This window comes from Falco cherrug, chromosome 11 (assembly GCF_023634085.1).
Source record: "Falco cherrug isolate bFalChe1 chromosome 11, bFalChe1.pri, whole genome shotgun sequence".
Taxonomy (NCBI): Eukaryota; Metazoa; Chordata; class Aves; order Falconiformes; family Falconidae; genus Falco; species Falco cherrug.
In genome coordinates this window covers 16,024,111-16,042,100 of record NC_073707.1, presented here as the reverse complement: position 1 = coordinate 16,042,100, position 17,990 = coordinate 16,024,111, and the positions used below count along the sequence as shown (strand labels likewise).

General features: G+C 41.8%; 1 protein-coding gene across 3 annotated transcripts in view; it reads left to right on the top strand.

Annotated features, from left to right (window-relative positions):
• Nucleotides 1-17,990, top strand: part of PID1 (phosphotyrosine interaction domain containing 1) — a 91,189-nt gene that overhangs the window by 28,776 nt on the left and 44,423 nt on the right. For all 3 annotated transcript variants that reach the window (XM_055724003.1, XM_055724000.1, XM_055724001.1), the window contains exon 2: nucleotides 6,685-6,831. In XM_055724003.1, the coding sequence (XP_055579978.1) occupies nucleotides 6,685-6,831 (147 nt within the window). The remainder of the gene's footprint in view (nucleotides 1-6,684; nucleotides 6,832-17,990) is intronic.

Below are 17,990 nucleotides of genomic sequence, written 5' to 3'. Positions count from 1 at the left end.
ATGAATATTCCCCAAGAACTGGTATTAGATTAGAGATGGAATAACTCTCAGTGCTTGCATGCAAAGATCCAGGAGCATCTTTGCTGAAAGGCTTTTTGACACTCAACTGATTTTGGTTTCCTCTGTACCATACACTGCGGCTGGGCTTGCTGTCTTGAAAAGGTTCCCTCTGTCCTTGTCATGCTTTTCTATCTGCAGTCCTGTGTCTTCCTTCCCTTCATCTGTTTTTTTATGTATATTCTACGTTTTTCTGTCAGAGCATTATCCTTTACTCCCTTGTTAGCCCCTCCTGGGCTTCTCCTGCCGTTACTGAACTGTGCCCGCCAGCAAGCAGCATTGCTTGCAGCACGCCTGGTACTGCCCCTCCTGGCACTTTCCTTCCCCAGGCTCACACCTTGCTTTGATGCCATCTTCTGCTCAGTGCCCAGTCAGACAGATTTGAGCTTACCCTGGCAAACACAGATTACTCTTTCCTGTGCCAAAACGCTCCCTGCTGCCCCTGTCTCTCTTCTGTGCTATCTGGGGGAGAGTGGTAGAAGCAGAGGGATGTGAGGAGGGGAAATGGTGTCAGGCGCTGGTTCATTTTCTAGTGTGCCACCATGCAGGGTGGCATTGGGCACATGGATGGGTGGCAAAAGCTTTTTGGTTTGGTGGTTTGGGTTTTGTTTGTTTTGGTTTAGTGTGGTTGTTTTTTTTGGTTGTGTGGGGTTTTTTTTGTTTTTGTTTTTTTTTTTTGTGGCATAGCATTTCCCAGATGCTTTGCCCCAGCATCCTTGGAGGTGCCATGCCCTCAGCACACTGAGTCACGCCAAATTGTGGCATGAGCCTGCCCAACCTCCTTGACTTCCAGGATGTGTCATACAGTTGCCTGCAGGCAAGTCTATCTTACCCTTGTGCCTGTTGTCCTTTCTTTGCATTTGAGAGGTCTAAATTCAGACATAATTATCTGGATTTTCACTTAAATACCACAATTTACCTGAAAGGGATTGAATGGATTTGGTTTGATAGGCTGGCAAAATATAGCTAGATGAGGTACGCTTTTAATAACCAGATTTTGGGAGCTGGATTGGTTTCAAAAAGATTACTTAGGCCGGATCTGCTTGAGTATAAAGAGTTGTGACGTGATCTTGGCTTTCTGCTTGCCAGTCGGTTTTGTGTTACAGAGCAGGCTGCTGATGGGATGATTTCTGACTTTGATAAGTGCTTCCATCCTCTCTGTAGAGGGTTTTATTGTAGTGTTCAGTACAATGTTTATATGAACTGCTAGTAAAGGATAAATAAATACAGCACAGTTAAGTTTAATATGGGGAGGGGAAGATACTTAAACTGTATTAGCAATATTTGTTTAACAAGAAATGGCTCAGATGTGACACTTATCTATACTGGATAGCATTTGCTTTAAACAAAAGAGAGCCTTGAAATGGATCAGTTTTCATATGTATCAGAATTCTTTTCTTGCCGAAAAGCTAGAGGCTTGGGGTGGGGTGGTCCTCGGGTCAGAGCCACGCTCATGTCACTGGTGGTGTAACCATATTGCTAAAGCACTACTGTGGTGTTGTCTCCTCTGCCCATGAGTAAGGGAGTGGATTCTTGCATCTACAGACTGGTTATGTTGGTAGTCAAATTCCACTGGGACTAGGTGAAAATGGACATCTGGACTTTCTAGACTTCTTTTGCAGTTCATTGCACTTGGTTGTGTCTTTCCCATCCTAGGCTGCTGTCTTTTGCTGTGGGATGCTGTTGAAAAGTTTTGGTTTCATTCCAGAACTAAATGGATTTCAAAGGTAGCAGAAGTACTTTCACTGAAGCAGTAAATTATAGAGGTTATTTTTTTAATTTTCCAGGGACTGATCTTTAGCCGATGCTCTAATGTGGGTTTAATCTGGAAATTCCTTTGTAGGTGCTGTGGAAGGATGAATTGCCCAGAGGATTACTTGTTATTCTGGCAAACCCCTTTTTCAGAGCTTGGAACTTTCAGAACAACACTTTTTCACAAGTTAGCATCCTGTCATTTTGGGGTTGGCCCTCAATGTGTATCTTTGGCAAAATTTGACCAAATACAGGTTATCTGGAAACGAGAAGCCAGTTTATGCAGTTATGGATTGGTTGTAATGCTGATGTTGAGAGATAACGGGGGCTGAGGGCTAAGGTGCTGAAGACTTGCTGATGTTCACCATGTCACAACCCGATTAGCCTGTAAACTATGTTCATTTTACTCATCCCCTGTTGCTGGTTTATAGATTACAATGAGTTACAGTCCCCTCTTTCTTGACATTTGTTTTTATATTTGCATCCTGTTATGTAACCCTTTCATAGATTTATTAAATTTGAGACTTTGTTTTGTTTCCATGACGAAAATGGAAAGATCCACTAGGCCCAGACTTGGTGGCGTACTCAATATTGTGAACAGCAATGACTGTTCAGTTAAGACCTGAAGGTGAAGAGCAATGCAGAAGTGTTAAGCTTTATTACTACAAATTATCAGTGGATACTTTCTCCTCCAAAGCACATTTAACTGTATGGAGTTGTTTTCTCCAAGACATTTGGTCTGAGTTGTAGAAGTGGCTGGATTTTTGCTGACAAACTAAACCAAAACCCAAATGCTGTTAATTTTTAGTTTTAATGCCAATGGAAATTGTTCTTGGACTAAATATGTAGCATCTAAAATTTGCAAATTGAATGTTGTGAAATAGTTCATCTAGAGCTTATATATAACTGTTGAGCTGATAAGATATATGCTGAAAACAATTAGAAGTTCTTGATTCTTATGTTCAGTTAACCTGTAGCTAAGAGGGTTAGTGTTGACAGGGTTTTCACTGAAATAGGGACCACTTTGAAGGTCACCAAGGAGGCAAGTACATATTGTACCTCTGTAGGTGACTGTCTTGGCCTGCTACAGGTTTTGGCTATCAGTTACACCCCCTTCAGTTTTCTTATGCAGGGGGAAAGGGTGCCATTAAGACTGGTCAACTAAGCAAAAGAAAATGATGGAACTTGAATCCTTGAATAAGCAAAACAATGGTTTTGTTTGAAGATGATTTTCCGATGTTATTAGGGGCTTTACTTAGTAAATTTTACTCTGGGTAATTTCATGTTTAGCAAATAGGAAAATGCAATGCTAATTACAGCTCTGAGGCTTTCTTTGGCAATTAAGGTATTTTTGTTTGCTCAAGAAATCTTAAAACTTGCTGCCTATTTCTTACTGTTATATTGCTCTTTGCATATCTTTCAAATGTAAACTCTATTACAGTAGCACCGTCTAAATGGATAAAAGATGAATGGTGTGCAGTTTTGAGCTGTTGTTATAGTCATATCAGTTAAGAATATCTTCTTTGGTGATTTTCAGTGTAAGAACTACCAAATGAACCTAGTGGTTTTGGCACATGGAATGTGAACGGTATAATGGTCCCTGAACCTTTATTCACTGAATTGCTGAAGTCATGCTTTTCAAGAACTTAGTGAATTTAAGGCACTTTAAAGAAATATTCTGCGTTCACAGCAGTGGAGTGCTAATGCCTCTTCTCAAAAAATACATTGGCTACTGTTATAGGTCAGCATTTGCCAATAGTTTCCGCAGGAGATGCCAGTTTGGAGTGGAAACTAAGAAATGGATTCAGTGAAACACTTTATCCTGCTCTTGGCTTAAAGCACATGAATAATCCCATTGACTACCCACATGTGCTTTACTGGGACTGCTCACATAGTGAAAGTTAGGCATGTGTTTAAGTAACTTGCTTATTTGGGGGCTCACTGCATGATGTCTCCTGGCAGAGACTTGATTTTCTTACGGCAGCCATCATATGACCTGCGTGCAGGGAGCGCAGTATTATCTGCACTAGCCGTGCAGGCCAAAGCAACAGGCTATTTCTGTGTCCACCCCCAATCCGTCTTGCGCTTCTCTGGCAACTAATTATCTGTTGGCTGCCAATTGTGCTGTAGTGTTTTTGGCACCCAACCACTCCAACTTGCTGCTCGTACAAGTATTGAATTGCTTTTGTAAGGCAGAGAGTAGTCTTTCCCATGTTGAAGACTGTATATGTGGTTGTTACAACATGAAAAAAAAGTAGATCATTGTCATAGTTTTCCTCATTTTGGTCAAATTGTGCTCTCTGTCAGTAGTCCCACTGAAGTTGATAAGAGATGCTAGCAGAGGAGAAGAATCATTTCAGAGGTCCAAACTCAGTACCCAGAGGGGCTAAATGGAGCTTTTTCATCTATTGAGTATCTAATGGAAACACTGGTCTTTATTTGAGAACCTCTGTAAGTAGATCATCTATTGAAAAGGAGTTCTTCCAGCATACACGGTGCAAGAAGTTAAATGCTAGGATCGGATACTTTGCAGCCATTATCTCTGGTTTGATCCAAAATTGGGCCACCAGCAGAATAGTACAACTTTAGGTTAGAAATGCATTTAGGTAAGTTTTTCACCTCTGCCTTCCTCTCCCATCCCATGCACGCACAAGGCAGCAGATGACCTTGGTGACAGCATTTTCCCATGTTTCGAAAGGGGCTGGCCACAGGTGGGGAAGCACTGAAACCCACACATGGCCGGTCTCCAGCACCCTCTCCCTTCTGCATATATTCTCCTCCAGAAATACAACCTTTGCAGTAAGTTAGCAGACCTATAGCCTACATATAAAAGCCAGTCAAGCTAATAGAGAGAACTACAGTTGTAGTAGACAGCGATTAGTTAATGGGACCAGCAAGCCCAGCACTGTGTTGGTAATCAGTGGAGCTCCTTCAGACTCAGACTTTGAGCTTCCTTTAAACTCACCACAGCTGGCTATCTGTTGTTTAGCCTTAGCAAACAACTTTGCCAGAGAAGTCTAGGAAGCTTCAAACAAAAGGCTGTTAACCACAACTGAAAGGTAAAATGGAATAGGTTTTCTCAGTAAGTTTAGTAATCCTGGCTGGCAAAGAGTTCTGTTATCTTCAGAAACATGTGTCAAAGAATATTCTGTAATGTATAATGATCTTAAATGGAGTACTCTTTTGCTGGAGCTGTGTTCAGGAGAGTGAATGGGATAACGCGTAATATGAACCAGATGAAAAATAATATGAGTAGATTTCCTCACTGGGTTGGAAACTCGAATGCTTGCAGAAACAGCACGGAGGCCCTGAAGTATTGCTGTAACAGGCTGTAACTTCATGCGTGAGGTGGGAAAACATGTAAGATTTTCACAGACTGTTAGTGTTTATGCCTTGAACATGCTTATGCACGTGTTTAAGGTGCTTGTAGATCCAGTATCATAACAATTACTAGACCTAAACACTGATGAGCTAAGGATTAAACTGTTTTAGAAGTGTATTAATAGACTTTCAGTTAGCTGATCATAAGGTATTTATGAATTAAGTCGGAGATTTATTTCCAAGAAATTCTCATTCATTTTCAATGGAATTCTCAAATCCACAAAAATCCACATGAAAACAGAGTAGTATCTAAATAATTGATTCATCCCCTGTGTATAAATAATCTGTTTAATAGGCACTCTGGTCACCTAAAGCACGGAACTGAAAAGCAAGGGCCTGAGTTGATTTTTTAGCTCTGATAGATACTTCTTGTATGGTTCTGGGGTATCACTTAGCATCTCTCTTTTTGAAGCCCGACCCCATAAGGTTTGTCTGCCTTGCAGAGGTGAAGGGGAGGCTGAGGAAAGGGGTGACTGCAAAATAAGTCAAGAATCTCACATCAAAAAAGGTTTGGTTTTGATGAAAGTCATCTGGAGTCATTGCACGTACGTCTAATAACTGCTGATTTATAAGAGTCAAGTTATGAAGCTTTAATAAATGCGTATTTCTTTAGACAGTGCTGCAGTATGTTGCTGGCTGGGAATACTACGTTGATTTGCTTCATGTCTGCATATTTTCCCCTTAGATACGTAGTAGCAAGTGAAAATGTTCAGTTCAAAGAAACTTCTATATGTTGAAAAATTTCTGTGACTCCCCTGATTCCACAAAATCGATTTGGGAATCTTTCAAGGATTGGCTTAGTTCACTCTGAGCAATTGCTGAGAAACTTCTTATTCAGTGACATTACTGTCCACTTGGGTAGTTCCTCACCCAAGCCTGGGTAGTTATTTCTCGTCTGTTGAAAGTGACAGGTTTTGAATGACATCTATTTATTAGTACCAGTAGTGGCATTTACATTGGAGACTAGAGGAACTGTTGCTTACAAAGGAAGAGAATTTAAAATTCACATGCTAAAGGCAAACTGATGAGACATTCAGCTCAGTGGGAACGGTGACATCTGCAAAGGTCAGTGGGATGAGATTTAAGTACTGAGGAAAGAAAACAAGAATGGATGAATGCATAGTTCTTTGAATGGTCTTTAAGCCCCTGTTCTTCCCTCCACATGGTCATTAGAGGAGGAACTAGGTCTATGAACAATTTTATAATATTCTTGGGAGTGATCAGAGGTAGAGTTTAGACCTTTTCTGGGGCATAGATGGATTCTAATGAATCCTCTCATTTTGTGTGTGTATATCTTTTTTAATTAAAAACAGTCTCCGCATTGTTAATAGTAATAATGAATGTTCACTGTCTTAAGTTATAAAACCTGTTAACGCTCCCTACGGAAGCTTCCAAGGCATTGAACAGCAAGGGAAACATGCAGACACCTCCAGCTATTAACTCTCATTTTTCTGCAGTGGAACTGGAGATAATTGCTTTCCTTTCTCTGTTTAGCATTTTCAGACCATGTTAAAGACTAAGTTGAATGTCCTTACTCTTCGGAAAGAGCCTCTCCCGACAGTGATCTTCCACGAACCAGAAGCCATTGAGCTGTGTACCACAACTCCCCTCATGAAGACCCGGACTCACACTGGATGCAAGGTACTCAGGAGCATAAACTTAAGGAATGAGTCCCCTGTGGAGGTGTTGTATGTATGTGTGAGGGCTCTGAAGAGCCCAAAGTAACCAACATGGTCGTTGTTATTCTGGAAGCCCCATTAACTACTACTATTACTACAAAGTTTTCAATCAAAAAAGTCAGTGAGCGTTTCTGACTGGAAATTTGGGCATCAGGAAAAAAAAAGGTTTGGGCGGTGTGGCACAGTGCAAATGGTGGAGGATTTCTAACAGCCTTCAATGAACGTTGCTCATAAACACTGCCATTGTTTCTTTAAGTGCTAGTGCTGCGATGGGAGATGAAGGACCCAATGCGGTTTATTTGCATTTAGCAATCATACTAACCAAGGTATAAACCTACTGAAACAGGGTTGCAGCTTAAAACTTGAGGTTAGTTTGGTAGGGCTTGCTTGTTTGTTTGTTTGTTTTAAAGAGAGGAAGAAAGGGTTGAGGAGGAGACTTAGATCTTGATTTGGTTAAGCAACAAGATGAATTTGCCCAGTCACATCAAAGCACAGCTTCTGAAAAAGCTCTTCTTCTTTAAACTTTAATGGCTTAAGAGCTTTGAGTGTGTTCTTCTGTGGTAAGAAACCATATAAAAATAGCAAACAAATCTGCTGTGTTTGCATTTTCTGTTGGAGCCGTTTTCATTGGTCATAGAGCTTGCCTAGCCTTGCAGAGCCATGGGCAGCCTTGCAGATTGAGCTGGTATCACGGTTTAACCCCAGCCGGCAACTGAGTACTGCACAGCCATCGCGCATTCCTCCAGTGGGATGGGGAGGAGAATTGGGAAAAAGGTAAAACTTCTGGCTTAAGAACAATTTTACAACTTAAACAAAATATAATAGTAAAAATAGTAGTGATAATAACAATTGTAATGAAAAGGGCAGGGAGAGAGAGAGTGGAATAAAACCACCAAAAACTCCAAGTGATGCACAATACAATCACTCATCTGCCATTGACTGATGCCCAGCCACTCCCTGAGCAGCCATCGGTGGCCCCGGCCAACTCCTCCTAGTTTATGTACTGTGCATGATGCTCTATGGTGTGGGATATCCCTTTGGCTCGTTTGGGTCAGCTGTCCTGGCTGTGTCCCCTCCCAACTTCTTGTTTTATCAACATTATTCTCATACTAAATCCAAAACACAGTATTGTGCCAACTACTGAGAGGAAAATTAACTCTATCCCAGCTAAAACCAGGACAGCTGGGTACTGGTTTGGCCTGTGCTGCCTGTCAGGGCTTGCCAGCCAAGTCCCCTTCACCCAGCTCAGCTGTCAGTTGTAGGATGTATCCACCCACCCTCGAGGGTGCTGGTGAAAATGGAGAGAACTGGCCTTCAGCCTTCCCTGCTCTGTGAAGTGTCAGCTCTGGAAGAGCCGTTGCCTGATGCTACATGTACTGGATAAGGTCCAAAGTGCAATTAAGTGTACTAACGCTCTTCCCTGCCAGTGTGTATACACTCACGCGTGCCGCACACTCTCCTTATTGGAGGATCTGATGTAAGATGGGGCTAGAAGAAATTGCTTCCTGATGTATTCCCCTGCTTCTCTTGGCATACTCTGTGGCTGGCATGGGCTGTGGGCATGCTGTGAAGGGTCTTGCTGGGGCACCTTTAGGGCTGGCACTTCCTCAGCATAGTTTCTTCTTGGGAAGTGTCATTTTTGTTTGACTTTTTGCCTGTCACAATAGCCAAGAAACAAGACTGTTGCTGGATATTGAAGCACTGCTGCCCTGTGCTGATGCAGAGGAATGCAGGGCAAGTGACCCTAATATGCTTTATACGGTAGCTCATAGCATCTGCTCTTCCACTGTGATGTCTTCTGTCCTTTATGTTGACATCTAATGAATTTTTAGAGAATATTAGCTATCATAAAAATGGTTCACAAAGTATCTGGCTTTCACCCCTAGGGAGAGAGAGTTCACACATAATAATGCTTTCTGAAATCAGTTTATCGCTGTGAATGTGTGTAGAATTTAAATGAACGTTTTTATTTAACCTACAGTCCTTCAGCTGGAAAAGATTGATTGCAGGGAGATGTTGAACCCCTCAGTGAAGAGAATATCATTCTGTATATAGAGATCTCTTTTTATTTATTTGTTTATTTTTCCTGCAACATAACACAGTAGTGGTGACTAGGGAACATTTGCTGCCACAACGCTCTCCTTTTCCTGCTTGCACCATTTCTCCTCCCCCTCCCCCTGTAGCTAGTTCACCTCCTGCCAGTGCTGGAGTCTTACGGTAGTATTTTTGGGGTGGTGGCCAGTCCTACGTCAGACAATTCAGCATTTGTGATTCCAGTACCTGCCTTGGGAAGACGATTGCACATATGTGTTGTGTTCCTATAGCTAAGTAATCCTCTCCAGTCATTAGCTGAAAGGCTCTGATTTTACACAGTCTTTCTAGTCACAATCTCTTTCTTTTCCCCTTTTTTTCTGACTAAACGTATTCTTCTCTTGTGAGGCTTGTATCCTCCAGCTGTTTATAGGTAATTAGCCTTCCTCTTCTCTTTCCCCTCTGATTATTAGTTTCTTGCCGAGTCATACAATTATAGTGTTGCTGTAACCAAGCCAGTATTTTATAGTACAAGTTTTTGCTCTGTGGGGTCTGATCTGTTACTGTTATTCCAGGTGTAATGGGGGAGATGCTGTGGTGTTGCTGGTACCACCAAGCCTCTGGTTCTGAGACACAGGCTTTTCAGGCGAGAGCACAGCATCCAGTTTTTTACTTTCTTTCGTGAGTCACACTCTTTTGATCCTTAATAATTTTATTTCTCTTGACTGAAATCCCTCCAATTTATCTATGTAATCCCATTAATGGGATAGCATCATTCTTCTGACAGAGGCTCCAGACATCTAATTTTATTGCATAGCTTAAACATACGCCTCGGCTGGCACCATCTTGTTATAGGGACTTGACACATGCAATTGCTTTGCTGTTCAGAGGTCTGGGCGTTAGTTTTCTTACGCGATTGCTCTTTTCCTTGTCCTTTCATGGCAAGGCAGGCTTCTTTTCTTTTTCATTTGGTGTTAGCTGCTGAATCCTGAAGAAACAAAACTTTTCTGCTGAGATCCAATCATTCTGTAATTGAATGGGATGGTTTTAAGAATAGCAGAGAAATGTCATGCTTGAAGTAATCTAGGGGGAACACTTGCAAAATCTGGGAAGTTAAATAATAGAACAGATTCAGAGAGCTCTTCCTCCCTGTCCACTTCCCTATCTGATGCAACTTTGTTGCCATCAAGTTTCCTAAAATGTATTTTCTATTTACAGCAGAAGGCTTAAGACTGGTTCCTCCTGTTCCTGCATGTCTGCACCTGCCTGCTTGGGCTGGCGGTGCTGTCGCTGGTCCCACCCTTGGAGATTCGTGGGCATGATTTCACCAAACAGGAGTAGATAATATTTGCATTGATTTGCAGCACAGAGCTTTATGCGCATACATTTTGGAGTTTGTAGTGCTGCTTGCTCAGTGAGACGGGGTTGACTCGGAGTCTGTAGTTACCAAAGGGCACCTTCTTGCCCCCCTTTCCCCTCCTTTCCGCAGCAGTCCTGTTTGCAAGTGGGGAGCAACAGCCCTGCAACCTGGGGTTGGACTGTCGCAGCCCCACTCAGCAGACGGCCTAAAACAGAGCAGGATTTCTGGGTACAATAACGCATTCAAGTCTCTGTTTTTCCCTGGGGGTTGTTTACTTTCATTTGTGCCATGGTGTATGTTAGGTGAGAGGCAGGTCTCTGGCCCCAGAGGAACCACAGATTCTTGTCCTTCTCCAGCTGGGAGAGCTGGGGCAGGGCAGTGGGATGCAGTGCCCAGAGGGTTGTTATCTCTTTGGGAGCTGTAGCAGAGCACCCACATGCATCCTGCCTCTTCCCTGTGATGGACATGGTGTTTGTGAATGCTGGAGCACCGAGCGTTAAGGTCAGTAGCTGCTCTGAAGAGTGAAAAAACCCAACTGGTTTATTGTTTACTTGTAAATGGCAAGTCTCAGCTTAAGCTAAACCACCCATTGCTGGGGAAGGACAAAAAAGAGTGAGAATAAGTTGTTTGCTCTGACTAGCTGGACCACACTTTCAATCACAGGTTCCTAATTTGCTTTTATTTAAATAGAGCATGTTTCTGTGTAGAAGGACTAGTGTGATTTCGATGCGCACATATAAAAATGTGTCCATCCCTGTTCAGATCCTAAGGATTTTGATTAGATTGTGGCTGTTCTGCTTGTAGGTCTTTCCTGTCAAATATTGTGCAGTCTTGTGTTTCAGCTGGAAACTTCCTCTTCTCTTATCACAACACTTAAGTACCACCAGATGGAAACTGAAAATCTGGAGTATCTCCAGATAATGTTGCCCTCTACTCAGAAATGTGTGCTTTCTCTGTGCCTTTTAACAGATTTTAAGTTCTGTATGTTTTATTCTTCCTTAATGTCCTAATCGGCTTACACTGATTTTAATGTTTCTTGATTTCTGTCCCTTTGAGCTACGGTGGTGGCATGAAGGGAACTGCCTAAACGACTCTCTCTTCTGCTGTAGCTTTTCCAGGCACTGCTGCAGTAATGCAAAATGACAGAGGTTAAAAATGCTGCCTGTGATTTTTGAAGTGGTGTCGTAGGTTTAATTTTTTTTTTCTTTCTGTTGGAAGGCTCTTCAAAGTGAAGTCAATGCTGAATAATCAGTAGCTCATTGTTATCCACCTGGGTCAGGCAATCTTATTCCTCCAGTTCCCACCAGTGGACAAGCTTTTCCCAGCAGCCTGAGAGGCTGAGATGAGAGAAGCATAAACAGTGCAAATAATTGCATTCTTAAGAGTATGCTTTTATTAAATGGGAAAATATTAATGGTCTGGCATTTGCAGGCATGATACTCGTTGCTTGCCTGTTTTATTGGATTGAGTTGGTGAGATTATTAATTCAGGCTTTGTGGAAGACATGATGTTGAAATTTCTATGTGTGTATCATAGTTGAAGATTAATGAAAGTCTTGTTTAGCAATTTGTATAAATGGCGTTTGAGCGGTACTGGCGTTTTAAAATCAAGTTGCGCACATATGATAGAGATTTAAAAAATAGCCAAGGAGTAATATAAATAAATGGAGCTGGTCTTTCAGAGTAGCTTAATTGCTTCACTCACAAGGCAAAAAGGAAAAGGTCCCTGTACTAAGCTTGCTGCAGGGTGGCGATTACAGTGGGGTTTATTCGGGGCCTGTATAGAAGGAAAGGGGCCATGGCCACAGTTGGGTTCCCCGGCACAGTGTACTGTCAGCAGTTAGGCACCGAGCTTGGCTGCTGCAACTCTGGGACACATTTGATGTTGTTCCAGTCATGTCAACGTATTAAGTGGATTTGAGATGTTTCCTGGGACAGCTGGGCAGTGCCTGAGGGGTTAACCTGTGCAATGTCAAGGAGATGCCTCTGCACCCCTGCAGGCTGCCCTCCAGTCGAAGCTCTGGGCCCTTTCACCAAAGCCCAGGGGACAGCCTGTTGCCCTTGTTGCTGCTCTTCTCATGGCCTTGGTGGCTGCTGCCAAGAGTTTTCATCTTCCCTTTTGTCTTTCTGTTTCTCTCCCATTTTTTTTTCTTTTCTCAAAAGTAACTTTCACCATTAAAGAAAATGCATGCCATCAACTGTGGGCCCTACTAATGCATCTTTGTGCATGTGAAACTGTCTCAACATGCTTTGAGCAACAGGATTTACACTGGTGTAGCAGAGACTGGAAGTTAGTTCGCAACGGGAAAGCTCATAATAAGTGTATAAGATGAATAGTGAGTAATATTGATCGTGATCTGATTATAATCTATAGAAATAAAATGTTTCTCATTTGGATACTTATTAAATAAACAAGATGTTGTCTTAAAATTGCTCTGCGGGTCCTGATTCTAATTCCTTGTGTAAGAGAGTCACTTAGGAATAATGTCTGCTTAGATATTACTGCCTATTTTTGGTTTTCTGCCTTGTTAATTTTGATTACAAAGGCCTTGCATCAGGAGTGTCTCTTACTACATGCTTGCAAAATACCCCATTTCTACTCTACTCTGCATGCCTCTACAGCAAATTTATTAATGCCGTGTTGCTGCTTTTATTGCTTATTGCACTTTGAAAACTTAGACTGTTGTTTCTTGTTTATTTTTTTCCTCTAGATAAGACTTTCCCAAGCTGTTTTGCCCAACATTTCTGTCCTGTGCAACCTCTTCCCCTTGTGTCCTGTCACAATCAGCTCAGCCATGCTGGTGGCCAAATGCATTATTGCTTTAGCTTTCAGGAGACAGCATGCTCCCCATCTCTTGGGTCTGGTGGCCCCTCAACATTCAGAAAATGCTCAAATTGATGAACCATCCTCCCTGCTTCATGCAGACCAGCAGCCCACGCAGTGTGGTTTTGGTGGTGGCAACCGCAGCCTTATGCCTCTGCTGAAGAGTAGGTGAATGGCTCCCCTCTGCCACACTGTTACTGGGTGTGGGTTGGTTTTGTGTGTCTTGATACTGACTCAGGACAAAATTAATGCAAAGAGAACATTGTCTCTCATTTCAATACCCAGAGACCAAAGTGCTCTTTCCTGTTTATACTGTCCTGTTGGCTCAAAAGGGCTGAAAATGTGCCCTAAGACTTTCTGAGATGGGGAAATCCAGCTGACAGAAATGGGTGGTTAACAATCTAGTGTTTTACTTAAGATTTCCATTGATAATTTGAAAACCCAATTCCTCTTGAACATTTATTGCTGTTTTGGCTACTGAAACCATAGCTGATTGGAAGCTACACATATTCTTAAAACCACCTCACTTATCCTTATGAAGTTTAAGAAAAATGTTCTCATTTGCAGCTATAGGATGGTCAGGAATGATTGTTTTGAGTGCAGATTTATCCAGCTGTAAACACAAGTCCAGCTAGCTGCCTGGTCTTCATTACCATTTTGTAAGCCTGCAATATTCAGATGGCCATTAACTTTAATAAAGAAACAAATTAAACAAGTGAGACAAGCTAAACTGTACCATCACTCCCCAGCCTACTGTTTTCCACCATGTTTAATGTGCGTGTGAAGCACAGAGCTTATTTTCCTCTTGCTTCATTAAAGGCCTTCTGTTGTTGTCCTTAAGCATTACATATTCTGTGCTGTGAATTGAGAGCTTGTTTTTCTGCTCTTTCTCCCCTCCTCAAATGAACCAAAAGGATGCATGTGAACTCTTGCATGGGGTAAATCTTAATAGCTTCAGTGTTTTTAGATATAGTGCTCATTGGTGAGAGATACAGAGGCTTTAATGATGTGTTTTCCAAAAGTGAAGTGCATCAAATAAACTAATGCCTAGAACAAGTATGCTATATGAAGATGAAGTATTTTGTTTATGTTTTCTTCATGTACTGTTACAGAAACGGGGGGAAAAAAAAGCTTAATACTGAACTTAGGGAAGAGTAAACTGCTTGCGGAAGCCTTACCACATGACTGTATCCCAGAGTGGTTTACCAGATTTGGCCGAGTCTTGTTCTAAGGTTGAAAATGGAGAGTTGCAGTGTGCTCGTTTCTTTTTCAAAACATGACTGTATGGTAAGGTCCTGCCCTGCACCTATAAAGTTCATGAGAGCTTTGCTGTGGGCTCCATCATGAGTGTGGTGGGATGTAGCCATGCGGGACAGCAGCTGCACACGCTGCATAGTGTTTGGCACTGGCTGCTCTCAGCCTTCAGCTTCAGAGAGGGTTTCTCTTGCATATAATTTTTTTTATTACACATAAAATAATATTTTATTTTATGCATGGAAAACCCATTTACGTCAGTGAAGATTTATACTTTAAATGAGAGCAGAGGAGATAATAGAAATATGAAGGGTAGATGCAAGTGGAGAATGTTGTTAAAGTGTTGTAATACCTAAAGTATGTAATACGTAAAGATTTCCTGAAGTCCAAGAGTCTTAGATGGTGAATATAAATTGGCTAAAGCAATTGCATTAATCTTAAACTGAGCCTGCTTTAAATGTGATCTTTTACAGTGTTCAGTTTTGCTGTGTTGGAGGTATTTTGGCATAATTTTATTTTCTTACTGGTGAAGTGGCATTGTAAGACTAATGTATTTTGAGAGCAGTGGAAGTTATGTCCTGTCGGATATGTTGGTGGTGGTTTTTTTCCTTAGCATTCACACCGGTGACATTTTTCAAGCCATGGTTCAAGTAAAGGGCATCTTGTTATTCAGGAAGTTCTTAGAGACCATCTAAAAATGGTCATGTATTTCAGTCAGCTTCATGTTTCTGCTTTAACTACCTTTATAGAAGAAAGTATATGGCTGTTCTCTACATATGGTACAGTAACTTTGCTTTGAATATATGCGTATTAATTAAAGAAAAACGGTTTTGCCTATTTCTGTTTACTTTTGTATTTTCATTAAGAATGTGTATCTCAAACTATTTTAAAGAGCTCCATAAAAAGAATAAGACCACCACCCTGGGAGGAGAGCGCGGATGACAGGGAGGACAGGAGGTTTTCTGGGAGCTACCCTGTATGTTGGTGGTCAGCACGGGGCCTGAACTACCCTGGGAGCAGTGCCTTCTCTCTGTGCTTCCCCTTGGATTTGCTTCAAGAGGGAGGGAGCTGAAGGCTGAGTGTATTGTGAGGAAATTCAGGGAGTGAGCAAGATGTGCAATGAAAATGGTCGCATGTGTGTGTGCACTCCCAGGAGGACTACAGGATTGTGTCCCCTACTCTGGGCTGGGTAGGAAGGCTTCCAGTTGTTGTTGACCATGCAGATGATGCCTGCAGAGGTCCCTCCCAAGTCTTGACAACTAGTGTGCTCGGAGTCATCTCAGCTGTTCCTGGGAGTGAGGCCCAGGGTCCCTGGCTTTGTGTGTGGAGGGACCTTGTACCCAGCACTGCTTTGTCTTGCATGAAGAAATAGGAGCAGGAACCTTATGGACCAGGTAAGCCAGACTTTACTCAGATGCATGTGTGTTCAAGTCCATTTTCTTTGGCAGTAGGCTGCGGAAAATATCCCCTAAACAACAATAAACCCTTGAAAAATGCAAGGAAATAAAATGTCAGAGAATCCATTAGCACATTGTGCTTTAGTCCTCCCCTTAATGCATATATTGTATTGCTTGCACAACCACTGTCTACCTTGTTTTTCTTCTTACTGCTGTAGTTCTGTCCCTGTAGTTAGTGGATGCAATGAGTCCCAGTGAGGAAAATGGATGATGATGCATGATACGGAGCCTGGGAAAAAGAGTTTTTAACATAAACAGAAATCCCTTTGGCTGGAATCAAGCACTTCCTTTGGCTTCAGAGCTCTGATGTTATTAGTTGCCTTTGATTCAACAAAAGCCTGAATTGGAAGTCATCAGCCTTTAATTTTGTTAGCAAATGGTATTTATCAGCAGAAGTAATCTAAATCAAACCTCTTAATGTAAAACAAGGCACTAAACAGTTTATATTTCAATTAGTTATGGAAGAGATAGTGATTGACATTCAAAGAACACTGTGTAAAATGCTAATATATATGTACCGAAAATGCTGCCTGGGACTTGTTTGAGAATGAGCACTTGCTGTTCCTGAATTTCACCCTTGCATGTAAAAGCCAACTGGGAAACTTGTAAGGTACCAAGGAGTCCAGGCACTGCGTGGTGGGGAATGCTCAGTAGCTCTTTACTATGTATCATTTGTACTTCTGTAGTATTTCTCACCCAGAAAGATCCCAAAACACCACCTAAAACAGCTCTGTTGTCCCCTGCTGTTCAGCTGTCCTTCTTGGCCATCAGCCCTGTTTGCAGAGGTCAGATCAGCTCACCAAAGCGCAGAAGAAGGCTGTGTGGGCACACTGTACTGCAGAAAAAAATATGCTAGGGGAAAACTAAAAAAGATGCCGAGAATTAAAATGCACACTTGTATTTAGTATTACATTGAAAAAATATATTAATGGAATTCCTTTGATGCATAAAAATCTGTTGAATACTCTTGTATCTTGAGACCCAAATGTGGTTTGTTGGTTGGTTTTTTTGCCAGTTGTAGAAATCCCACTTTTCAGGGTACTTGGAGTTGTTGTCTAATTATAGCTGACTTTGCAGGAGATAGCACACCAAAATAGTTTTTTCTGAAAGAATATTTACATTTTTAAAAACCATTTAATCTCTCTATAGCAGAAAGTATTTCAATTTTGAAATTCTAAATTTCCAGAATTCCTTAGGAGATAATTAACAAATATATAATGCCATATAGTCTATACCAAGAAGTTCTATCTTTTGCAGTCTGACACAAAGCCAAGGTACCAGTATGAAGCACAGTGGCAACTGTAAGGTCCTAGATAGCTACAGATGTGTTAGGATATTTATTTTTTATGCTGTAGAAAATACTGTGCTCATCACAATTGCTCAAGCAAAACCTTCTGGCCATAGAAGCTAACTGCTTCCATAATAATTAAGGTTCAAATATCTTAAGACCTAATAGCTTTTGACATATAAAAATTAAAATGAGATTGAAATTTATGACAGTGGTTACGCCAAGCAGATGCTGCAGTCACTGTCGATTGTTTCATTATAGCGTGTCCTTGAGAAACATTTCCATCCTGGTGGGGCTGTCTCAGTGTAAGGATGGAGCTGGTTTGTGTTGCTGAAGAGCACAGGGAAGCTGGGGTTTCTCCGTGGCCCTTACGGCATACGGGCCTTGCTGTGAGCTGGCTCTCGGGAGGAGGTGGCACCCTTCCTTCATAGCACATGAAGTTTTTCTTTAACAAAATCAAAAAAACCTTACGGTTCTGCAGCAGTTGTTCTCTGGTGTTACTGCAGTGGGCACCTCCCCACTCACAGCATGAAATGTGCGGGGAGAGGTGTTGGCAGGGCTCTTTAGGAGTACTTTTTCACAACAAAGACATGTGTGCTTATTCTGTGAAGGTATTCAGTGTGCCTCTTCCCCTGAAGCCATGGATATTGTTTCTTCGATTTCCATTAGAATACTGCAAAATTTGCATTTGGCACTGGGTACCCACTGCTCACACTAGTTTGAGCCAAAATGAGCCTTCTCAGGAATTTGTAATCTCTGTTTACAGCTGTACTATGCCCAAACCCCTCAGTTCTTATTTTGGGGCTGATCCTGTGTGCTGAAAGCTTCTTACTGAAGCAAATGACATTGGCAAAAAAGGAGGCAGAAACTGGATTACAGACCCATTCTTCTGTAGATGAGGTACCGTT